The sequence below is a fragment of the Papaver somniferum genome, chromosome 5, assembly GCF_003573695.1.
Source record: "Papaver somniferum cultivar HN1 chromosome 5, ASM357369v1, whole genome shotgun sequence".
In the NCBI taxonomy this organism is placed as follows: domain Eukaryota; kingdom Viridiplantae; phylum Streptophyta; class Magnoliopsida; order Ranunculales; family Papaveraceae; genus Papaver; species Papaver somniferum.
This window is the reverse complement of record NC_039362.1, coordinates 172,902,064-172,921,123: the sequence shown is the minus strand read 5'-3', so window position 1 is coordinate 172,921,123 and position 19,060 is coordinate 172,902,064. Positions and strand designations below refer to the sequence as shown.

The following is a 19,060-nucleotide window of genomic DNA, read 5'->3' as shown; positions in this document are numbered from 1 at the left end:
GAAGGGCCACTTACAGTCATTGCTAAGGAAGGCGATGGAGCATACATATTGCTCAAATCATATGGCGAAGAATTAGAACGCCCATGGAATATCAAATATCTCAAAGCATATAATGATTAGACAACCTCATAAAAAGGTTAGCTCTTGAAGGACGGATCTAACCCATACTTGTAACAAGGTCATGAAACATTGCCCAAATGTACTAGGGTATCTAAAAATCCCTCTTTTGAATTCAACAAAATTACATCTTTTGCATCATACATAGCATGTTCTTTATTATTTTTTTTGCTCTTAATTTTATTTTTATTTTCCGAATATTTGTTTTCTTTAGTCATTTATTTTTGCACTTACATACATAATCATACATATGCATTAGCAATAAAAACTCATTCAAAACGATGACACAGTGTTATCCACACCTTCCATTCTATTAGGAATGATGCGGGTCCAACACTCAAGCTGCCCCAGACGAAAATTGACCTAAGACAATGCCATCTAGTTCGCAAAGACAGATGAAGCGGGGGACACCATAAGCTACCTAACACGGAAAATACATAGGATAATGCCATCACGATCATGAAATCGGATGATGTCCTGCAATAACAGGAGGTATCCAGATTTGGGAATACTCGCCTCTGGCTAAGGCATGAGTCACTCAACCGAGATATCACCCCAAGAAGGACGAACAGATGACACAACTCATCAACAACCAAAGGGTAAAGTGTAAACAAAACTGGACACTATTAAAACAAGTCAAGTCCATAAGAGAATTGCAACAACAGGAGCAAATATATCATCCTCAAAACCTGGTACTGTAAGAGATGACCCTTCCGACTAAGGAATTGATCACTCTTCGGACTTGTCACCCATGATCAGATTAACAGTATGAAAAATAGTCTCCAATAAAGTCGTGAATAAACAAAAAGTACGATTTATGTAACACAACTTACATCAAAGGGAATAAAACTTCCCCAAACAAAGGAAAATTACTCGGACACAACACTTGAGCATGAAACTGAAAGAACCTAGACGAATCCTAAGCAGACGATGCCACGAGCATCTCGCTGGGAGTACTTTGGTCACAACCAAAACATCTCTCCCACCAAAAAGACCAATCGCCAATCCCGGAGACGAAAAGTCGCCTGAACTAAAAGAGGCTGAAGTCTAATACAGGAGAAGAATATACATACCTAAAAATATCGGTAAACTAATATTTTATACCCCAACACCTCTAAGTTCGGACGACTCACGATAATAAAAAGAGCAACAGTAACCTATGAGGACTATTGATTCTCAAAAGAAAAAGACGTTGCCTTTAACATGACTGACGAGCAAAGTTGCACGGCAGGAAGTGTTTCCAAGCTCAACAGGGTGCAAAGTTGCACGGCAGGAAGTGTTTCCAAGCTCAACATGGTGTAAAGTTGCACGGCAGGAAGTGTTTCCAAGCTAAACAGGGTGCAAAGTTGCGCAGCTGGAGGTGTTTCTAAGCCAAAACGCACGAAGGGGCACAAAGACGATTAGAAACCTTCCAGCAAAAAGAACAACGCACTAGCAAAAACATCAATCTTCATAAATCTTCGATTAGCTAGAAGACGACGGGCATAAGATGAGTCCCCCTAAGAAAATATTGGAGATGATCTAGAGATCGGATCAAAGAAGATTAATAGATTGAGAAGTTGAGAGGTTATACTGTCACACTCAAAGAAGCAAACCCCTGACACCACGGAGGACGAGGAGGAAAACTTACAATATCCATGAAAATTTTCATAAGAGAAAGCCTTGAACTATTTAAGAAAAGAGAAGAAAGTAGAACTAAACTTCTTATCTAAATGAGGCCTTTTATATAAAGGAAAATCCTTGGAAAAATAATCAATGACTAAAAACTCCAGACGTGGTAAACAAGACGACGAGAAATCCGGAGAAAATCTGCAAAAAATTAATAAATAAAAGTATTTCTCGAAAAAGAGAAGTCCTTAAAACAACCAACCCATGCCCTAAACCAATGAAAGCGCACTTAGGTGCAGACGTGGCAGAAATCTCAGACGTGGCGAAAAATGTGGGATGGTTACGAAGTTTTCTTCCCATCATGTCCTTGGCATGTTGCAAAGAAAATGAGCAAAATGTGAGGGTAAAATACTCAATCGTCACGTGTCATCATCTTAAGAGATGATCTCATGATGAGACGATAAGAGAGAAGCACCAAATCATACCACATAAAGTGGTTCGTCTGAATCAAGACGCCTGCTACAACGTCACATGAATGACGTGTGTAAGGAGTGGTCTAATATACTCAGACGGTCAAGTCTAAAAAGGAGGACCGCATTTAATGAAGGATCAGAAGAGGCGCAAGCGAGTCTATAACACCCTAGAGAGTTCGGACGACCTATATTATAGCTCGAAGATGATACAACACGAAGTTACTCGGAAGGGCCGCACGATGGTGCACAAGGCGAGATGTCTCGGAGAGGAACCCAGCATACCATCACGAGGGATAGTATAGAAGTTCGCCCGAAGTCCCTAGGAAGAAGATGACAAACTCCGTGTACTCGGCGAGGCCACACCTTCACGAGTCTTATTTATCTATAAATACCAGTCCATGTAACAGGAAATTGGCAACTTATGTTATCCCAGATGGTCTTTCTACAGAGAATTCCTGAGGAAAATCTAGATAGAGAGGGAGTGAGAAACCTTAGAGATATTTGTAAATCCTTCAAGGGTAATACCTATAATCATAATAAAGAATACATCTTCTTCCGGTGGACGTAGGTCTTCATGGCCGAACCATGTTACATACTTGTGTCAATCTTTACTTTCTTGCCATTTACTTCTTGTTTGTGGATGAATCTAGCTTGTTAGTAGTTTTTTACTCTTTAGATCTTCTTGGGTGTAGTCATAAGAAAAGATGCTACTAGAATTTACTCCACATATTAGGAACATCAGATTTAACCTTATTATAATTATTTCAGAGACCTGTAAACACTGGGATAGACCTGAACAGAAACAGAACTTTAGGAAGCACTAATGTTAGAATTATAAATGATACACCCATTCCTCAAGGGTTTAATGGTTTTAATCATATAGTAGGGTTTTAATCATAAAGTAAGAAATGATATCAAGTTCTTATGAATCAGTCAAAATCTGCGGTAAATGATTTTTAAGTCACTTGTAGTTGTGTTGATGTAGTTTATCTATTTTTTTCCTTAAGTGAACCAACTGGCATTATCCCAGTTGGCCAAGGGTTAAACTCCCATCCTTTAGGTTAGAGGGTTCAGTTCATGTTGTTGATCGATCAAAAACAATAATGTAATTTCCGTTGCAGATGTTATTGGCGTTATTGTTATAGTTCTTCTTGTTGTTGTTATCATTATATATGGTTGAAACTCTAAATGCAGGGGAAAATGATGTTCTTTTGTAAAGAACCAGACCATCAATCTTAATCAAATTTTTGATTCATATGAGCAAAGAAAAAACAAGAAAAACATTAATCTAAATAACAAAACTGGAAATTCAATCCAAGAAAACACAAAATTAAAACCTAAAGCTAGTACTGGAAAGTAAATAACAAGCTTCAAAGAAAAGAAAAATCTAAGATGTGGTAACGAACGGAAAATTACGCCTAGAACGTCCAGCCGCGCAGGCCCAAACTCTCTGATGCACAACTCGCAACTCATTGTTCGGCCTTAAAACTTCGCTTTTCTCCAGGAAAATGCACTTTCCTTTGCATCGCCAAGCATGTGTTTTCAAGATAATGCCTTAAACTTAGTTTGCACATTGTTCCATTTTACCCTTATTCTGCGAAGGGTGCAGGCTTACAAAGGCAAAATTCGATGCATTGTGCATGCATCTCTGACTTTTGAGTTTGTCCAGGCATAAGAAATGTCTTGGACTTGCACATAAGTCATTACAAGCCTATTCCATATTCCTTACTTCGTTTCAACATTACTTAAAACATGCACTAATCTACCTCGTGCCAAGGGTGCATCAGTCAGGCTCATCGCATCCTTGTCTTGCATCGTTCCGGCAATACAAGTGTGCATGCAAGTCCAGGGGAGGAGCCAACCCATTGCAAGGGTGGTCACTTGCACCCTTTCCCAGCTGGCTCCAAAGCCAATTTAGGCCCAATAATAGATTTTTTTTTTGCTATTTACACGAACATTTTTGCTTATTTGCACCCCATAAAAAAATTGCACCCCAAAGTGAATTTTTGCACCCCTATTCAGAAATCTTGGCCCTGCCCCTGGAAAGCTCCTCAAACTTATACACTAGTTTAGATTCCTTTCCTGTGCTATGCCTAATTTGCAATTGGTGAATGCCAACATAAAAGAGCTTGATGAGAAGTATGAGCATCCAATAAATGGAATGCAACTTACATCATTAAATATTGAAACAATCATCCCTTGTATCCTAATGCCAAGCCATATGATATGATCAGTTATCATAATGTCACAATCAGCTCTCAATTAAGTGATATGGGCAACAAAGCGCTAAATCACTAACGCTGCAACTCATTGTGGCTGTCCATGTAACCTTCTTCATACTGTAAAGGGATCAAGCACGGACCGTAGTTTAACAGTATCAGTACCAGCAACTAAAAGCCAAAGCCAACCGAAGGGTCTTTCACAAATAATTCACAAGTATGTATATCACCCGTGCCATGTAATTTGCAAGTATGCGTTTTCTAGATTGGGTCATACAAACTATCTAATGTTCACCCTTCATTCATTCTGCATCATTCTGGTGCATTCTTGGTCTAGCAACGCAATAACGATGACTCCTGCACATCAATGAAACTCTTTCTTGCAAAAGATTCTTTGGGCATGTTAGATCGGATGCCGAGTTCCCTGCCTAAACAGAAAAAACTAAATTTGTATTATCCTCTCCGCGCTATGCTGGGTAGAATCCAAAAATGAGGCCTTACTTGAGCTTGGTGGTCCAAGAAGTAAAGTTGAAACATTTTATATTGGGCTCATGCACCCATACCATAGAGTTTCTCTCTTTATTTCAAATTTATGAAATTATTAAAAAATCCCACTCATAACGGCTAGTAATTGATTTTATCAAACCAATATGGCAATTCATCCATTCTCAGCGATCTCAGTAATCACTTTCCCAAATTCTAACATTCATTCAACTTCCTAAAATAGATTCCAGTAATTATATCCCCTTTGAATTATGTCTTTACTAAGAGATTATTGAGAAAGGGGGAATGGAAGCAGCATCAGTTAAGAATCCTCCTCCTCCTCAGACCCAGCCATGGAGAATCTCAATCCGTGCAAAGGCTTTCAAGAACTTTGATCTCACCATCGTCGCTTCATCCACATTTCTTTCGTCTTTTAGAATCGACACTACCCAGTTCTCCATCCTCGTCAAGATCCGGAAATTCTTCCTGAAAGTGGAATCCGAACCAGTAGTTATGAAAAAGAATAAACGGAATTCTTTCAAATCGAAATTTCTTAAACTCTTGGGAAAACTTCGTCCCAAAAGTCTTAAGAAATTTGTGCCCGATATAAAGAAGATCGATTCGGATTATTCGAAACCGCAGATTGGATTTCCTTCATCTCCTTTAAATCGTGGGCGTATGAAGAAGGTATGTGTGGCAATTTTACTTCAACATTACATTGTTATTTCGTGAATTCGTATGGAAAAAAAATTCTTAGAAATTCCGGCGATTTGGTTTGCAGGAATTGGGTGACTCCCGGAATGTGTTCGACTTAATTCCTCGATGGGTTTCGGTGACGAATGATGTACGAGGGGGAGGAATCATTATCTACATTTCTAAACGCTTAATCTACATTTCTATACTACTATTAGTGCTGTCATTTACAATTTATTCTTATTCGTATTGTTCGCCTACGGCGAAATTCTTTATTTCTTTGTTAATGTCATGGTGGCGGCGACTGATAATATCATGGTGGCGTTGGTGTGTCTCTTCCGATTTTGTTCGAAACATTCTCTCGAGCAGTAAGTTCACGAGTTTTTTCTTTGTGTCATTGCAAATACTACATTTTGTTAGCATGTTGCTACGAGCACTCAATAATTTACTTGTCGCCATTGTCTTTGTAACAGTCGGAGGCGCCCTGATGTAGCAGTGTCCGCCGGTGGAGGCCCTAACTCTATTATTTAGAGACCGAGATCGGAAGAGACTACGAATGTGAAGCAGATTGGTGGAGAACAAGTCAAGTTTTATAGATTGAAAGATTTTGTATAAATCTAATTAGTTTGCAGTAGTATTTTGTGATTCTAGCTGGTTTTTCAACATTTATAGACTTCTTGAAATGAATTATGATGACAATGATCTGAATTTTTTTAAATGTCACTGTAATGTAATGTTAAAAATTTCAATTATTATAACAATGACCTGAGTTCGTCAACATGATATTCATTCATCAATGAATAGAAAAATCTCACCTTTCAAATTCCACAAGCAAAAATTAACAATTCATTATTTTTATCTTGGATTTCTTTTGTCCCAAGAGCCTATTCATCTAGCAATTGAGCACTTTTCAAAATTTCGAATGTTAGTATAGTACAACGTTAAATTCTCTAAATTTTGATACCGATCACCTGAGTTAGTCAACACAAAATATCTTCACTGATGAAAAGAGAAATCAAGTTACAAAATTCCACAAGCAAACACGCTATTTACCCATCTTTCAAAAGTGACGTTGTTTTATACCGGTCAATTGACCAACAGAGCATTCTACATATAATTATGAGAAAATGGGTCATATAGCCAAAAAGGCTCTTTTTCTGGACCAAATGGATAGTTAGAATTTGGCCTGGGTCAAATAGCCAATGGAATCTTTTTAGTGTGGAGAGACATTACTACCCTTTTGTAACCGTTCTAACCCCACGTTTTCATCAAAACCACCCATGATCTCCCTCTCTCTTCACTAAAACCACAACGTTCCTCCGGAAACCAGAAATTTTTCACCCCCACCGTCCTTCATCTTCATCCCCACACCAGAAATCGTTTTCATCATCTTCATCTTCATACCCAGTTACCAGAAATCGTTTTCATCTTCTCTTCAATTTCATCGTTTTCATCCACTGTCTCATAACAAATTGAGGGGAATCAGTTTCATCCACCGTCAACACCACCATCAACGATACTAGAAATTGTTTTCATCCTCCGTCTCTAATACACAATCAACACTACAACAATGGTTTCAGTGAATTAGGGTTTCAATAATTTCAGTGTATTGGGAGATTTTAGGGTTTCAATCGATCTGTTTCAGTGTATTTGGAGAGTTAGTGTTTCAATAAGTTTCCACAGAATGTCTCCTAGAACTCGTAAGTTTTCAAACCCTAACTCTTTTTTGTTCTTAATTTCAGAATTGCATGATTTAATTTTTGAATTGGTTGTTTTAATTTTCATTTTAGTTGATTTATGTGTTGAATTGCTTGTTTTATTTTAAATTTCAATTAGATGAAACTGGTTTGCATCTGGTTTCATTAAGTATTAAACCAGTTTAAAACAAGATGTAACTGATTTGTTTCACTGTGAAATTGGTTGAAGTGAAATTGGATCTGGGTATCTGATTTGTTTCAGCAGGTTTTAAACCAGGATGTAACTGGTTTCATCTTTTGTTAATCTGCAGTGTATATTGTTTCAAGCAGATTAACACTGGATGAAACCAGTTTCGTTCAGGTTTAAAGATACATCTGCGGTTAATATAAGACTATTAGTATGTTGTGAATGGGATGTATGAAAATCTATGTTATGGATTGAACGAAATTGGGTTTGGATTTGGCTACGAAGTGATGCTCAGCAGGTGTTTGAAACTGGTTTTCATCAAATTTTAAGTTAGAATGTAAATGACATATTGGTGGTATTAAATTAATGATTAAATGGGTTTGCATCTTGTTATTTAATTGTTTTTAAATGTTAAATTGCTTGAAGTGAGATTGGATGTAATTTGGTTTTCATCTTGGCTTGAATCTGGTTATATCAACTGTTTCAGCAGGTTTACACTATTATGAAACTGATTTCATCCAGGTTTAGTTTGCAGTGTATGTTGTTTCAGCAGACTAAGACTAGATAAAATCAGATACATCCAGGATTTTGCTACTTTTTAAAGTTAACTTTTGAAGATCTGTATTAAAGTTAGGTCCTATTTTAGCTTCATGCCATAAATCAGTTATTCTGAAACCTGCTGAAACTTGTTTTCATCTAGCATGAAAGATATGATGTAACTGGTTTCATCCAAATTGTTGCAGGAAGCGGTAGCAAGAAAAGTAAGAAGAGTGCTGCTGTTGAAATTACATCCAAGAATAAGCATGATGTGAAAGTGGGCGGAGAGTCTAGCACAGGGGATATGGAACTTGTGGATGCCGAAATGGATGAAGACAAGTTAGAGAAAAAGGAAGGGAAAAAAACGTTCCGATCAAACCTGAAACCGACAGTTGAAGTGCTGGAAAAACTGGTATTTACTGAAGCACAAGAGGTTGTGTTAAGGAAGACTAAATTCTGGAACTTTATTGAGGCGATCAAACAAGGTAAGGTGGGCAAGGCTGAATGTAGCAAATCTCCAAGGGAGTTCGAGTTCATCATAAGAAATTTTGACCCGAAAGAGTTGGCATTCAAGATTGGTGATCAAGTTTTCAAGACCGATGCAAATCATCTTGCTGTTATTTTCAAAATGCAGAGAATACGTATGAGTGAACAAGATAAGAAACTTTATATACCAAAAGAAGACCCAAGTTTGAAAACTTCTGAATTTTACAAAAAGTACTTTCTTGAGCCAAAGAGAAGGGATGAAGAGGAGAAAAAGAATGATGAAAAGAAGAAGGTTGGAGCCAAAGAGAAGAAAAGGAAAGAGAAGAATACTGGGGACAAGTTGGATAAGAAATACATTGTCGAAGGAATACATACTGCTATGAATGAAGAAGGAACAGAAGAAGACTTGGCGAAACTTTTGTTGTTGTTCATGTTCTGTACAGTATTCTTCAAAAACACTGGAGGTATGTATGTCCACTACAAGTATTTGAACTTCCTACAGTCAATCGACACTATTAACAAAGTATCTTGGCCCGATCTCATTCACGAGCATTTAATGCAAAATGTTAAAGCTGTATACGAGACACCATACTCTATCTATGGTTGCAGCTTATATTTGCTGGTGAGTATCGTCTTCTATCTTTTGAATATATTTTTTTCTTACGTTAAATGTATCACGCAGTGAGTAACATCTTATATATTATCTTTTGGATATATTTTTGTTTTTGCAGTTATGGATTTTTGAGCAAATGAAAGGCATTAACAGGAAAGACAACAGTGATTCATGGCCAAGGTTTGCAAGATGGGACTTGTATAAAGTATCTTGCGAAATTGAGGGGAAGCTTGAAACTCTTTCAAGCAGTGAGGTAAATATCTTGTTGTTATTATAACTGGATGAATCCAGTTACATCTTGTGTTGATGTTGTTTAGATTCATTTTTAAAATTCTATCCCCTATTATAACTGGATGAAACCAGTTACATCTTATGTTATAAAATGATGAAACCCATTATCTACCAAGTTTCATCCTGTGTTATTAGTGGATGAAACCCAGTTACATCATGTGTTATGATAAATTTTAGGTTGTTGACTTTGTTGGTAGATGGAGTCATGGGAAGAAAAAACTATGCTTGTTTGGTGATGAAGAAGAAAACACAGATGAAGATGATGTTTCCAAGTTGAATAATGAACTAGCTGAGAAGGACAAGATTATCCGTCACTTGAATGACGAGTTGGAAGCAAGGAATACAGAGTTGGAAGCAAAGGAGGCTGAGTCTGAAGCAAAGGATAAGACAATCTCAGACTTGCAAAGTGAAGTGGAAGCCTTGAAAGCGCAACTCAAGCCTCAACCGGGAACTCCGCAAGCTTCCTCTCAAGAGATTATTCTTTACACCCCACCTGAAGACTATTTCAACCTTAACATCACTCAAGAGATGAATAAACCTGTGGAGGAGGCTGTTCCTAAAGACGACATCACTCGAGAGATGAACAAACCTGTGGAGGAAGCTGACAATATTCCCGAAGCAGAACCTGTAACACCAGTTCCTCGAGCAGAACCTCTAGCACCAGTTCCTGCATCAGAAATCAACCAAGAAGAAATTATCGCAGCAGAACCTCTGGCAGTTATTGGATCGCTTGAGAATAGAGTGAAGAACGTATATAAAAGGGATATAAATAACAAGTTTGTATCAGATGATGATGAGCGTGCAGAGAAGAAGCAGAAGGACGATAAGTTGAGGAAGTTAACAAGGAACAACAAGATGTGAAAAAATTATTTGATGAGCGGAATAAGACAAGATGAAGAGAAGTTAATAAAGGAGTACTTTGTAACTGGAAAAGTAAGGTATGTATCTGCATTCTTTTGCTGTTTTTTTTTCATTCTACTTTTCTTATTTCTGTAAAAGTACTTCTAAGTTTATACTAAATTGTATGAACTTGTTTAAATGCAGCGACTGCGTTTGGAAGTCCAATGGAGGTGTATGTATCAGTGGAGAACACATCCAGCAACTTGTTTTCAATCAGCCATTGGTGAACACTATTTTGGAGTTCAAAATCGAAAAATGGAGACAATTGTTTCAATCTGGCGGTGATACCAAAGGACACTCCAAGTCAATCTTTCTCAGTGCGCTTGTATGGGTAAACATTTTGAATACTACATTTTAAAATGAATGAACTTAGGTCTGCAATTTGTTTTCATATAACTTTTAAGTTAGTGTAGGATGTACCTGGCTTGCATCTGTTGCTTGAAATATAATTCTCTCACTAGTGTAGGATAAAACGGAGTTTCATCTAGCTATTATGTATAGGATGTAACTAGGTTTCATATGATACCTGCAGAAACTGGTTTTCATCTAGCATTAATGACAGGATGTAATTGAGTTTCATCCATATAAAAAAATATGGTTTAACTGGTTTTGATTCAAATTTGTATTCAGGCTAATGTCATTGCGGGAGATGAGTTGGACGCTGCAAAAATGATAAATACTGAACTGCAAAAGATTGATGTCGAAACGCAACACTTGTTCATCCCAATGTTGAATGAGAAAGAACATTTCACATTGCTTCACCTTGACATCCATGGAAGAACTTGGACACACTACAATTTTCGCATAGGTTCTTCAAACTATTTAAAAGAAGCTCAAATGATGGCGGAAAGAATAAATCATCTCATTCAAGTTCAAATTCAAAGTACTAGTATGGATGACGTTGATGTCGTCGTTCAATCAGATTTTCCACAACAGTGCGAAAGGTAGGTCGTTAACTCTTTGAACTGAGATTATAACATATAAACTGAAACGAAGTTTGAATCGACATTACATTTTTTTTCTCCAGATCGTTAATCTGACATTACATATTCATTTGTCTTGCAGTGATGATTCGATGATGTATGTTATCTACTACATGGAATGGGCAATGACATACGGTTACTCCTTTGAAGGCAAAGATACTATTAGAGAGGATATGGGCACAAGACGAGTCAATCTGGCATATGAAATCCTAACTGATGAGAATAGCTGCTGGAAAGTTTGATATGTTTAGGTTGTTTAGAAAATTTTTATTAATGTAGTTCATTTGGTAGTACTTTTTTTTTGTTGAACTATGTCTTCGCATACAGTTGTGATCCGTGGATTCGTCTTAATTAAAATATGAACTTTTTTACTGAAAAATGCCTATACTTCAATTTCATGATGGTTGTGTTTGAATATGTTAGACAAAAATGATTAAATTTGCAGGTTGAAAATGTAACCAGGCTTGGATGAAACTGGTTACATCCTAGCCTGTATAAAACTTCATTTTTTTTTGTCAGATTGTAACCAGGCTTGGATGAAACTGGTTACATCAAAGCCTGTATAAAAACTGTTTTCAGAGTGTGCAGGTTGACAAAAAATAGTTTTTCTGTCCATATGTGATGGATGAAATCCAGTTTCATCCTGGCCAAAAATCTCATTTTTTGCAGAATAGGCAGGATGAAACTGGTTACATCCCGTACAATTAAATTTGAATCTTCGCAAACATTCAAATTTTACAGTGAAAAACTGAAGGGAATGTACAATTAAACAATTAACATAAGACTAAAAGATATATACTATTAAAATGAAGAGAAATACTTGAAAAAATAATTCCATAAGATATATTTTTATGAACAAAAGAAACAATCCAAGGTAAATACTAGTTGCGAAAATATAATTCAAGGTAAATGAATCTTAAATGTGCAACAAGATGCTGCAGAGAAGAATAAACTAATAAAGATATCATGGTAAAAATCTAATAAAAGATATCATGGTAAAAAGTTGCACAGAAGAAATGAAGGTTGGAGATGTTCTTAAGCAGGTACTTAACGTGCTTTTCCGCAGGAGGATGAGGACACGTCGTCTTGTTATGATGTGCCTGAGTATGGAAGTTACCGCACGTAATTGGTCTCTTGAAACTTGCACTACCTGTGTTAGGAATCCGCTTCTTCTTCGGTCTACCATGTTTTTTTCCTACGACAGTTGGTGGGTTCACGAGATCTCCAGTAGCAACATCAATAGGCTTGTCTTAATCAGGAATGGGCTTGATAGGACGATCATACGAAGCACGGAATCTAGCAATGCTGAAATACAGATTAATGTACTCGTAAACATTGATGTTATTTGAATGCATACACGCAATAGCGTGATCGCAAGGGAACTTCTCAGTAAACCAAACCCTACAGCTGTACTGAAACCTCGCAATATTAACAGCATGCGTGTGCTTTCCATCAAAAACTTCCCACTCCATGTCACCAGACTTGGTTATTATCCACTGGACACCAACACGAATGGAAGCCAACACTTTTTTCTCTAGCCTGGGACAAATGAATCCTTTATACGTCGCCCCCTTCCTCTTCCTTGCACTCATCTGTTCCATAATTTTAAGTCTGATCCAGTTAACAAGTATTGCAATAGGCATACCTTTTTCTTCCTTGATCCAAGAGTTGAAGGACTCTGCAATGTTTGAACACATGTCGTCGTAACGACAGCCCAGACAATGTGCATTGGACCAACATTCCACTGGAATCTCACTCAAGAATTTGTGAAGACCATCACATCCCATATCCTTCAACTTTTGCATACCCTGATCAAAGCCTTCATGAGTCGATGAATAGAAACATTCTTTGAACAAACCCATCGCAGCACAATGCTCTCCCTTTTTCTTGTTGGTCTTACTACGGACATTATTCTTCAAATGCTGGTAACACCAAGCATGATAGAAAGTTGGGAAAACATCACGAATCCCTTGGATCAAACCCTCATGGTGATCCGAAATAAAAGTTAGTACACGAGGACCCAAGATAGATTCTAGTTTCTTCAAGAACCAATGACAATTCTCAACAGTTTCAGCTGATACGATACCATATGCCAGGGTAAGTATTCCTACAGAAACAAAATAAACACAAAAAGAAAAAATCATATCAAACTGACTGAAACTGCTATTGTACAGAATGAAACCAGTTTTATTCTCTAGTCTGACTTCACCAGTTAAGGATGAAACCGGTTTCATCCAGCGATAATCTGAGATAAATTTTTTTTTATGACATCAAAAATAAAAGAAGACGTACCATTATTCGCATCCTTCCCGGTAGCCGCCATATGACAACCCCTAAATTTTCCAGTTAGGAAAGTTGCATCCAAGAACAGTACCGGGCGACAATATTCGAAACCAGAGATGCAAGCATCGAAGGCTAAGAACAAACTCTTAAACTCGCCACCTTCAACAACTAAATCAGCCCTACTACCTGGATCGTGTTTCTTCACGGCTTCACACCACCATCTCAAGTCAGTGTATGATTTAGTGTCCTCGCCATACAATTCCTTGAAACTTAATTCTTTCCCGGCACCCATAATCACTTTTGAGTTCTCTAACAATATCCCTGGCTTTCTTGTTGGGATTCTGTTCAATCTGCTCAAATATCAAACTCTTGATAAGTTCGCGCGTAACCGGATCAGCCTTTGTTCCATCACTATAACCAGCACAACATTTATGTTCCCCGTTATAGGCCTTGAGGAATAAGTGACCCTTCACATTGGAAGTCTTGGGAGCTGCATGGAACATCCAGTCGCATTCCAATTTCTCCTTGTAATAACATTCCACCATAATATCGTTCTTGCTCTTGACGACTCTCACCCTGCGACCAAAAAAATGGTTATATTTTCAACAACAAGACGAGCTTCATCGTCCTCCATAAAAATCTTGACCAACACCTTTTATAATAAACTCCCATTCAGCCGCCTTGCAAGATCTTTTAATTGCCAACTTTCCATTGTATGTACGTTCTTGAGACATGGGGATATCTTGAGAAGAAACAAGCTCTTGAGAGGAAGGAATAGGTGACTGAGCTAAAAGCAACTCCGTCATTGTAGGTGTAGGAGTAACTTTACTGCTGCTCGGAAGATGACAAGGATTAACCATGAGCTCTGCTAGGGTCTGGTGCTAAACGAAACTCGCTCATTCTACTGCTGCTCGGAAGATGACAAGGATTAACCAACTGAGCTCTGCTAGGGTCTGGTGCTAAACGAAACTCGCTCATTCTACTGCTGCTCGGAAGATGACAAGGATTAACCAACTGAGCTCTGCTAGGGGGTGCTAAACAAAACTCGCTCATTCTACTGCTGCTCGGAAGATGACAAGGATTAACCAACTGATCTCTACTAGGCTCTGGTGCTAAACGAAAATCGCTCATTCTACTGCTGCTCGAAAGATGACAAGGATTAACCAACAGATCTCTACTAGGGTATGGTGTTAAACGAAACTCGCTCGTAGTAGGTTCACGAACAAAATCAGGAGCACGAAGAGGAACACGTTCAAATAAACGAAGCTCCAAGAAAGACAACTGGTTAACAATACACAATGACAAGAAAGAACAGAGCTTCACATCACTGTCAACAACATTGCTTCTCCCCTCATAGTCAAATACAAACTGAATTGAGTCCGGTAAAATGCTATTCCAATAAGAACATACATGCGCCTTCAACTCATCAACTGTTGACTTCGTAGTAACTTGGTATGGACACGCATCGGTACCCCGGATAACTACACAGAGAAAATGACGATCCATCTTCAAAAGGAATATATAAAAACAAATCTTCTGAATCTGGATGTATTCAATTGATAATATGTAAACAAATTAGCAGCAGAGCTCCGATTGATGAAACTTCGATTAGATGAAACTTGGATTCTACAAACGTATTAAACAATCGCTAATCATCATGATTGATAAACGAGATCTGAAGAAAAAAAACGAGCTCTGAATTGCCGATTTCTGCAGAGATCTGCGGGAAGGGAAGAGGAGGTCCTGCAGAGCTCTGCGGGAAGGGAAGAGAAATAAATTCTCTTTGAAAAGAAGGGTTTAAAAGGTTAGGGGGTATTTTAGGTAAGAGACATTTTTTTTTAAATTTTCCTGGGCCAAATATCCAAATTGGCTATATAAACAGAATAGTTCTGATTTTTGGCTATATAAACAGTATCAAAAGCTAAGAATCTATATGACCCAGGAATTTTGTGTTTTGGTCTTTTTGACCAATTTTGTTATAATTATGTCACTGTAGCATAATGTTAAATCTTTGAATTATGATACCAATAATATGAGTTCACTAACATAAAAAATTTTACCGATAAAAAAAAAAATCCAACTTCAAAATTCCACAAGTGAACACACTATTTATTCTTTCTCATCTTAACTTTTTTTTCGCCCAACGCTTATTCATTGGGAAAAAACGATCCACATCAAAAGTGTTTGATGTTTATCAATCGAGTAACTGAACATTCTACAAAATTCCGAATGTCACTATATTACAGTACTAAAGAAAACTAATCCAATTCAACAATGTTACAAATTAATCAAGTAAGTCTTCAAAAATTATTAAGATGAATATTGTATGATTAAAATTTTTAATTTCTAGATTTAGTGTGGATTTGGAAATTAGTGGATTATTTAAAAGTTTCATTTGGGAAATTAACGTGCTTTTCCGCAGGAGGATGAGGACACGTCGTCTTGTTATGATGTGCCTGAGTATGGAAGTTACCGCACGTAATTGGTCTCTTGAAACTTGCACTACCCGTGTTAGGAATCCGCTTCTTCTTCGGTCTACCATGTTTTTTTCCTACGACAGTTGGTGGGTTCACGAGATCTCCAGTAGCAACATCAATAGGCTTGTCTTAATCAGGAATGGGCTTGATAGGACGATCATACGAAGCACGGAATCTAGCAATGCTGAAATACGGATTAATGTACTCGTAAACATTGATGTTATTTGAATGCATACACGCAATAGCGTGATCACAAGGGAACTTCTCAGTAAACCAAACCCTACAGCTGCACTGAAACCTCGCAATATTAACAGCATGCGTGTGCTTTCCATCAAAAACTTCCCACTCCATGTCACCAGACTTGGTTATTATCCACTGGACACCAGCACGAATGGAAGCCAACACTTTTTTCTCTAGCCTGGGACAAATGAATCCTTTATACGTCGCCCCCTTCCTCTTCCTTGCACTCATCTGTTCCATAATTTTAAGTCTGATCCAGTTAACAAGTATTGCAATAGGCATACCTTTTTCTTCCTTGATCCAAGAGTTGAAGGACTCTGCAATGTTTGAACACATGTCGTCGTAACGACAACCCAGACAATGTGCATTGGACCAACATTCCACTGGAATCTCACTCAAGAATTTGTGAAGACCATCACATCCCATATCCTTCAACTTTTGCATACCCTGATCAAAGCCTTCATGAGTCGATGAATAGAAACATTCTTTGAACAAACCCATCGCAGCACAATGCTCTCCCTTTTTCTTGTTGGTCTTACTACGGACATTATTCTTCAAATGCTGGTAACACCAAACATGATAGAAAGTTGGGAAAACATCACGAATCCCTTGGATCAAACCCTCATGGTGATCCGAAATAAAAGTTAGTACACGAGGACCCAAGATAGATTCTAGTTTCTTCAAGAACCAATGACAATTCTCAACAGTTTCAGCTGATACGATACCATATGCCAGGGTAAGTATTCCTACAGAAACAAAATAAACACAAAAAGAAAAAATCATATCAAACTGACTGAAACTGCTATTGTACAGAATGAAACCAGTTTTATTCTCTAGTCTGACTTCACCAGTTAAGGATGAAACCGGTTTCATCCAGCGATAATCTGAGATAAATTTTTTTTTATGACATCAAAAATAAAAGAAGACGTACCATTATTCGCATCCTTCCCGGTAGCCGCCATATGACAACCCCTAAATTTTCAAGTTAGGAAAGTTGCATCCAAGAACAGTACCGGGCGACAATATTCGAAACCAGAGATGCAAGCATCGAAGGCTAAGAACAAACTCTTAAACTCGCCACCTTCAACAACTAAATCAGCCATACTACCTGGATCGTGTTTCTTCACGGCTTCACACCACCATCTCAAGTCAGTGTATGATTTAGTGTCCTCGCCATACAATTCCTTGAAACTTAATTCTTTCCCGGCACCCATAATCACTTTTGAGTTCTCTAACAATATCCCTGGATTTCTTGTTGGGATTCTGTTCAATCTGCTCAAATATCAAACTCTTGATAAGTTCGCGCGTAACCGGATCAGCCTTTGTTCCATCATTATAACCAGCACAACATTTATGTTCCCCGTTATAGGTCTTGAGGAATAATGACCCTTCACATTGGAAGTCTTGGGAGCTGCATGGAACATCCAGTCGCATTCCAATTTCTCCTTGTAATAACATTCCACCGTATATCGTTCTTGCTCTTGACGACTCTCACCCTGCGACCAAAAAAATGGTTATATTTTTCAACAACAAGATGATCTTCATATCGTCCTCCATAAAAATCTTGACCAACACCTTTTATAATAAACTCCCATTCAGCCGCCTTGCAAGGTCTTTTAATTGCCAACTTTCCATTGTATGTACGTTCTTGAGACATGGGGATATCTTGAGACGAAACAAGCTCTTGAGAGGAAGGAATAGGTGACTGATCTAAAAGCAACTCCGTCATTGTAGGTGTAGGAGTAACTTTACTGCTGCTCGGAAGATGACAAGGATTAACCGATTGAGCTCTGCTAGGGTCTGGTGTTAAAAGAAACTCGCTCATTCTACTGCTGCTCGGAAGATGACAAGGACTAACCAACTGAGCTCTGCTAGGGTCTGGTGCTAAACGAAACTCGCTCATTCTACTGCTGCTCGGAAGATGACAAGGATTAACCAATTGAGCTCTGCTAGGGTATGGTGCTAAACAAAACTCGCTCATTCTACTGCTGCTCGGAAGATGACAAGGATTAACCAACTGATCTCTACTAGGCTCTGGTGCTAAACGAAAATCGCTCATTCTACTGCTGCTCGAAAGATGACAAGGATTAACCAACAGATCTCTACTAGGGTATGGTGTTAAACGAAACTCGCTCGTAGTAGGTTCACGAACAAAATCAGGAGCACGAAGAGGAACACGTTCAAATAAACGAAGCTCCAAGAAAGACAACTGGTTAACAATACACAATGACAAGAAAGAACAGAGCTTCACATCACTGTCAACAACATTGCTTCTCCCCTCATAGTCAAATACAAACTGAATTGAGTCCGGTAAAATGCTATTCCAATAAGAACATACATGCGCCTTCAACTCATCAACTGTTGACTTCGTAGTAACTTGGTATGGACACGCATCGGTACCCCGGATAACTACACAGAGAAAATGACGATCCATCTTCAAAAGGAATATATAAAAACAAATCTTCTGAATCTGGATGTATTCAATTGATAATATGTAAACAAATTAGCAGCAGAGCTCCGATTGATGAAACTTCGATTAGATGAAACTTGGATTCTACAAACGTATTAAACAATCGCTAATCATCATGATTGATAAACGAGATCTGAAGAAAAAAAAACGAGCTCTGAATTGCCGATTTCTGCAGAGATCTGCGGGAAGGGAAGAGGAGGTCCTGCAGAGCTCTGCGGGAAGGGAAGAGAAATAAATTCTCTTTGAAAAGAAGGGTTTAAAAGGTTAGGGGGTATTTTAGGTAAGAGACATTTTTTTTTAAAT

At 38.0% G+C, this 19,060-nt stretch overlaps 3 protein-coding genes across 3 annotated transcripts; 1 reads left to right on the top strand and 2 right to left on the bottom strand.

Moving 5' to 3' along the window:
- The first annotated feature begins 5,076 nt into the window (after positions 1-5,076).
- LOC113278152 lies at positions 5,077-6,371 on the top strand. Its single transcript, XM_026527072.1, has 3 exons — positions 5,077-5,587; positions 5,682-5,961; positions 6,067-6,371. Exons 1-3 carry the CDS (start codon positions 5,207-5,209, stop codon positions 6,084-6,086), a joined length of 681 nt encoding a protein of 226 aa, XP_026382857.1. The 5' UTR covers positions 5,077-5,206; the 3' UTR covers positions 6,087-6,371.
- Positions 6,372-12,537: 6,166 nt separating this feature from the next.
- Positions 12,538-14,115, bottom strand: LOC113280084. Its single transcript, XM_026528731.1, has 3 exons — positions 13,869-14,115; positions 13,580-13,777; positions 12,538-13,394 (listed from the first exon to the last, which is right to left on the bottom strand). Exons 1-3 carry the CDS (start codon positions 14,113-14,115, stop codon positions 12,538-12,540), a joined length of 1,302 nt encoding a protein of 433 aa, XP_026384516.1.
- A 2,061-nt stretch (positions 14,116-16,176) lies between these two features.
- On the bottom strand, positions 16,177-17,501 carry LOC113280083. Its single transcript, XM_026528730.1, has 2 exons — positions 17,354-17,501; positions 16,177-17,033 (listed from the first exon to the last, which is right to left on the bottom strand). Exons 1-2 carry the CDS (start codon positions 17,499-17,501, stop codon positions 16,177-16,179), a joined length of 1,005 nt encoding a protein of 334 aa, XP_026384515.1.
- Between the last annotated feature and the right edge of the window lie 1,559 nt (positions 17,502-19,060).

Coding starts and splice junctions, on each gene's coding strand:
- LOC113278152 (XM_026527072.1), top strand. CDS start 5,207: ATGGAAGCAGCATCAGTTAAGAATCCTCCTCCTCCTCAGACCCAGCCA. Junction 5,588..5,681: donor ATCGTGGGCGTATGAAGAAG/GTATGTGTGGCA, acceptor TTTGGTTTGCAG/GAATTGGGTGACTCCCGGAA. Junction 5,962..6,066: donor TCGAAACATTCTCTCGAGCA/GTAAGTTCACGA, acceptor TCTTTGTAACAG/TCGGAGGCGCCCTGATGTAG.
- LOC113280084 (XM_026528731.1), bottom strand. CDS start 14,115: ATGGTGGAATGTTATTACAAGGAGAAATTGGAATGCGACTGGATGTTC. Junction 13,778..13,868: donor TATTGTTAGAGAACTCAAAA/GTGATTATGGGT, acceptor GGTGGTGTGAAG/CCGTGAAGAAACACGATCCA. Junction 13,395..13,579: donor CGGGAAGGATGCGAATAATG/GTACGTCTTCTT, acceptor TTGTTTCTGTAG/GAATACTTACCCTGGCATAT.
- LOC113280083 (XM_026528730.1), bottom strand. CDS start 17,501: ATGGGTGCCGGGAAAGAATTAAGTTTCAAGGAATTGTATGGCGAGGAC. Junction 17,034..17,353: donor TGAAGGTGGCGAGTTTAAGA/GTTTGTTCTTAG, acceptor TTGTTTCTGTAG/GAATACTTACCCTGGCATAT.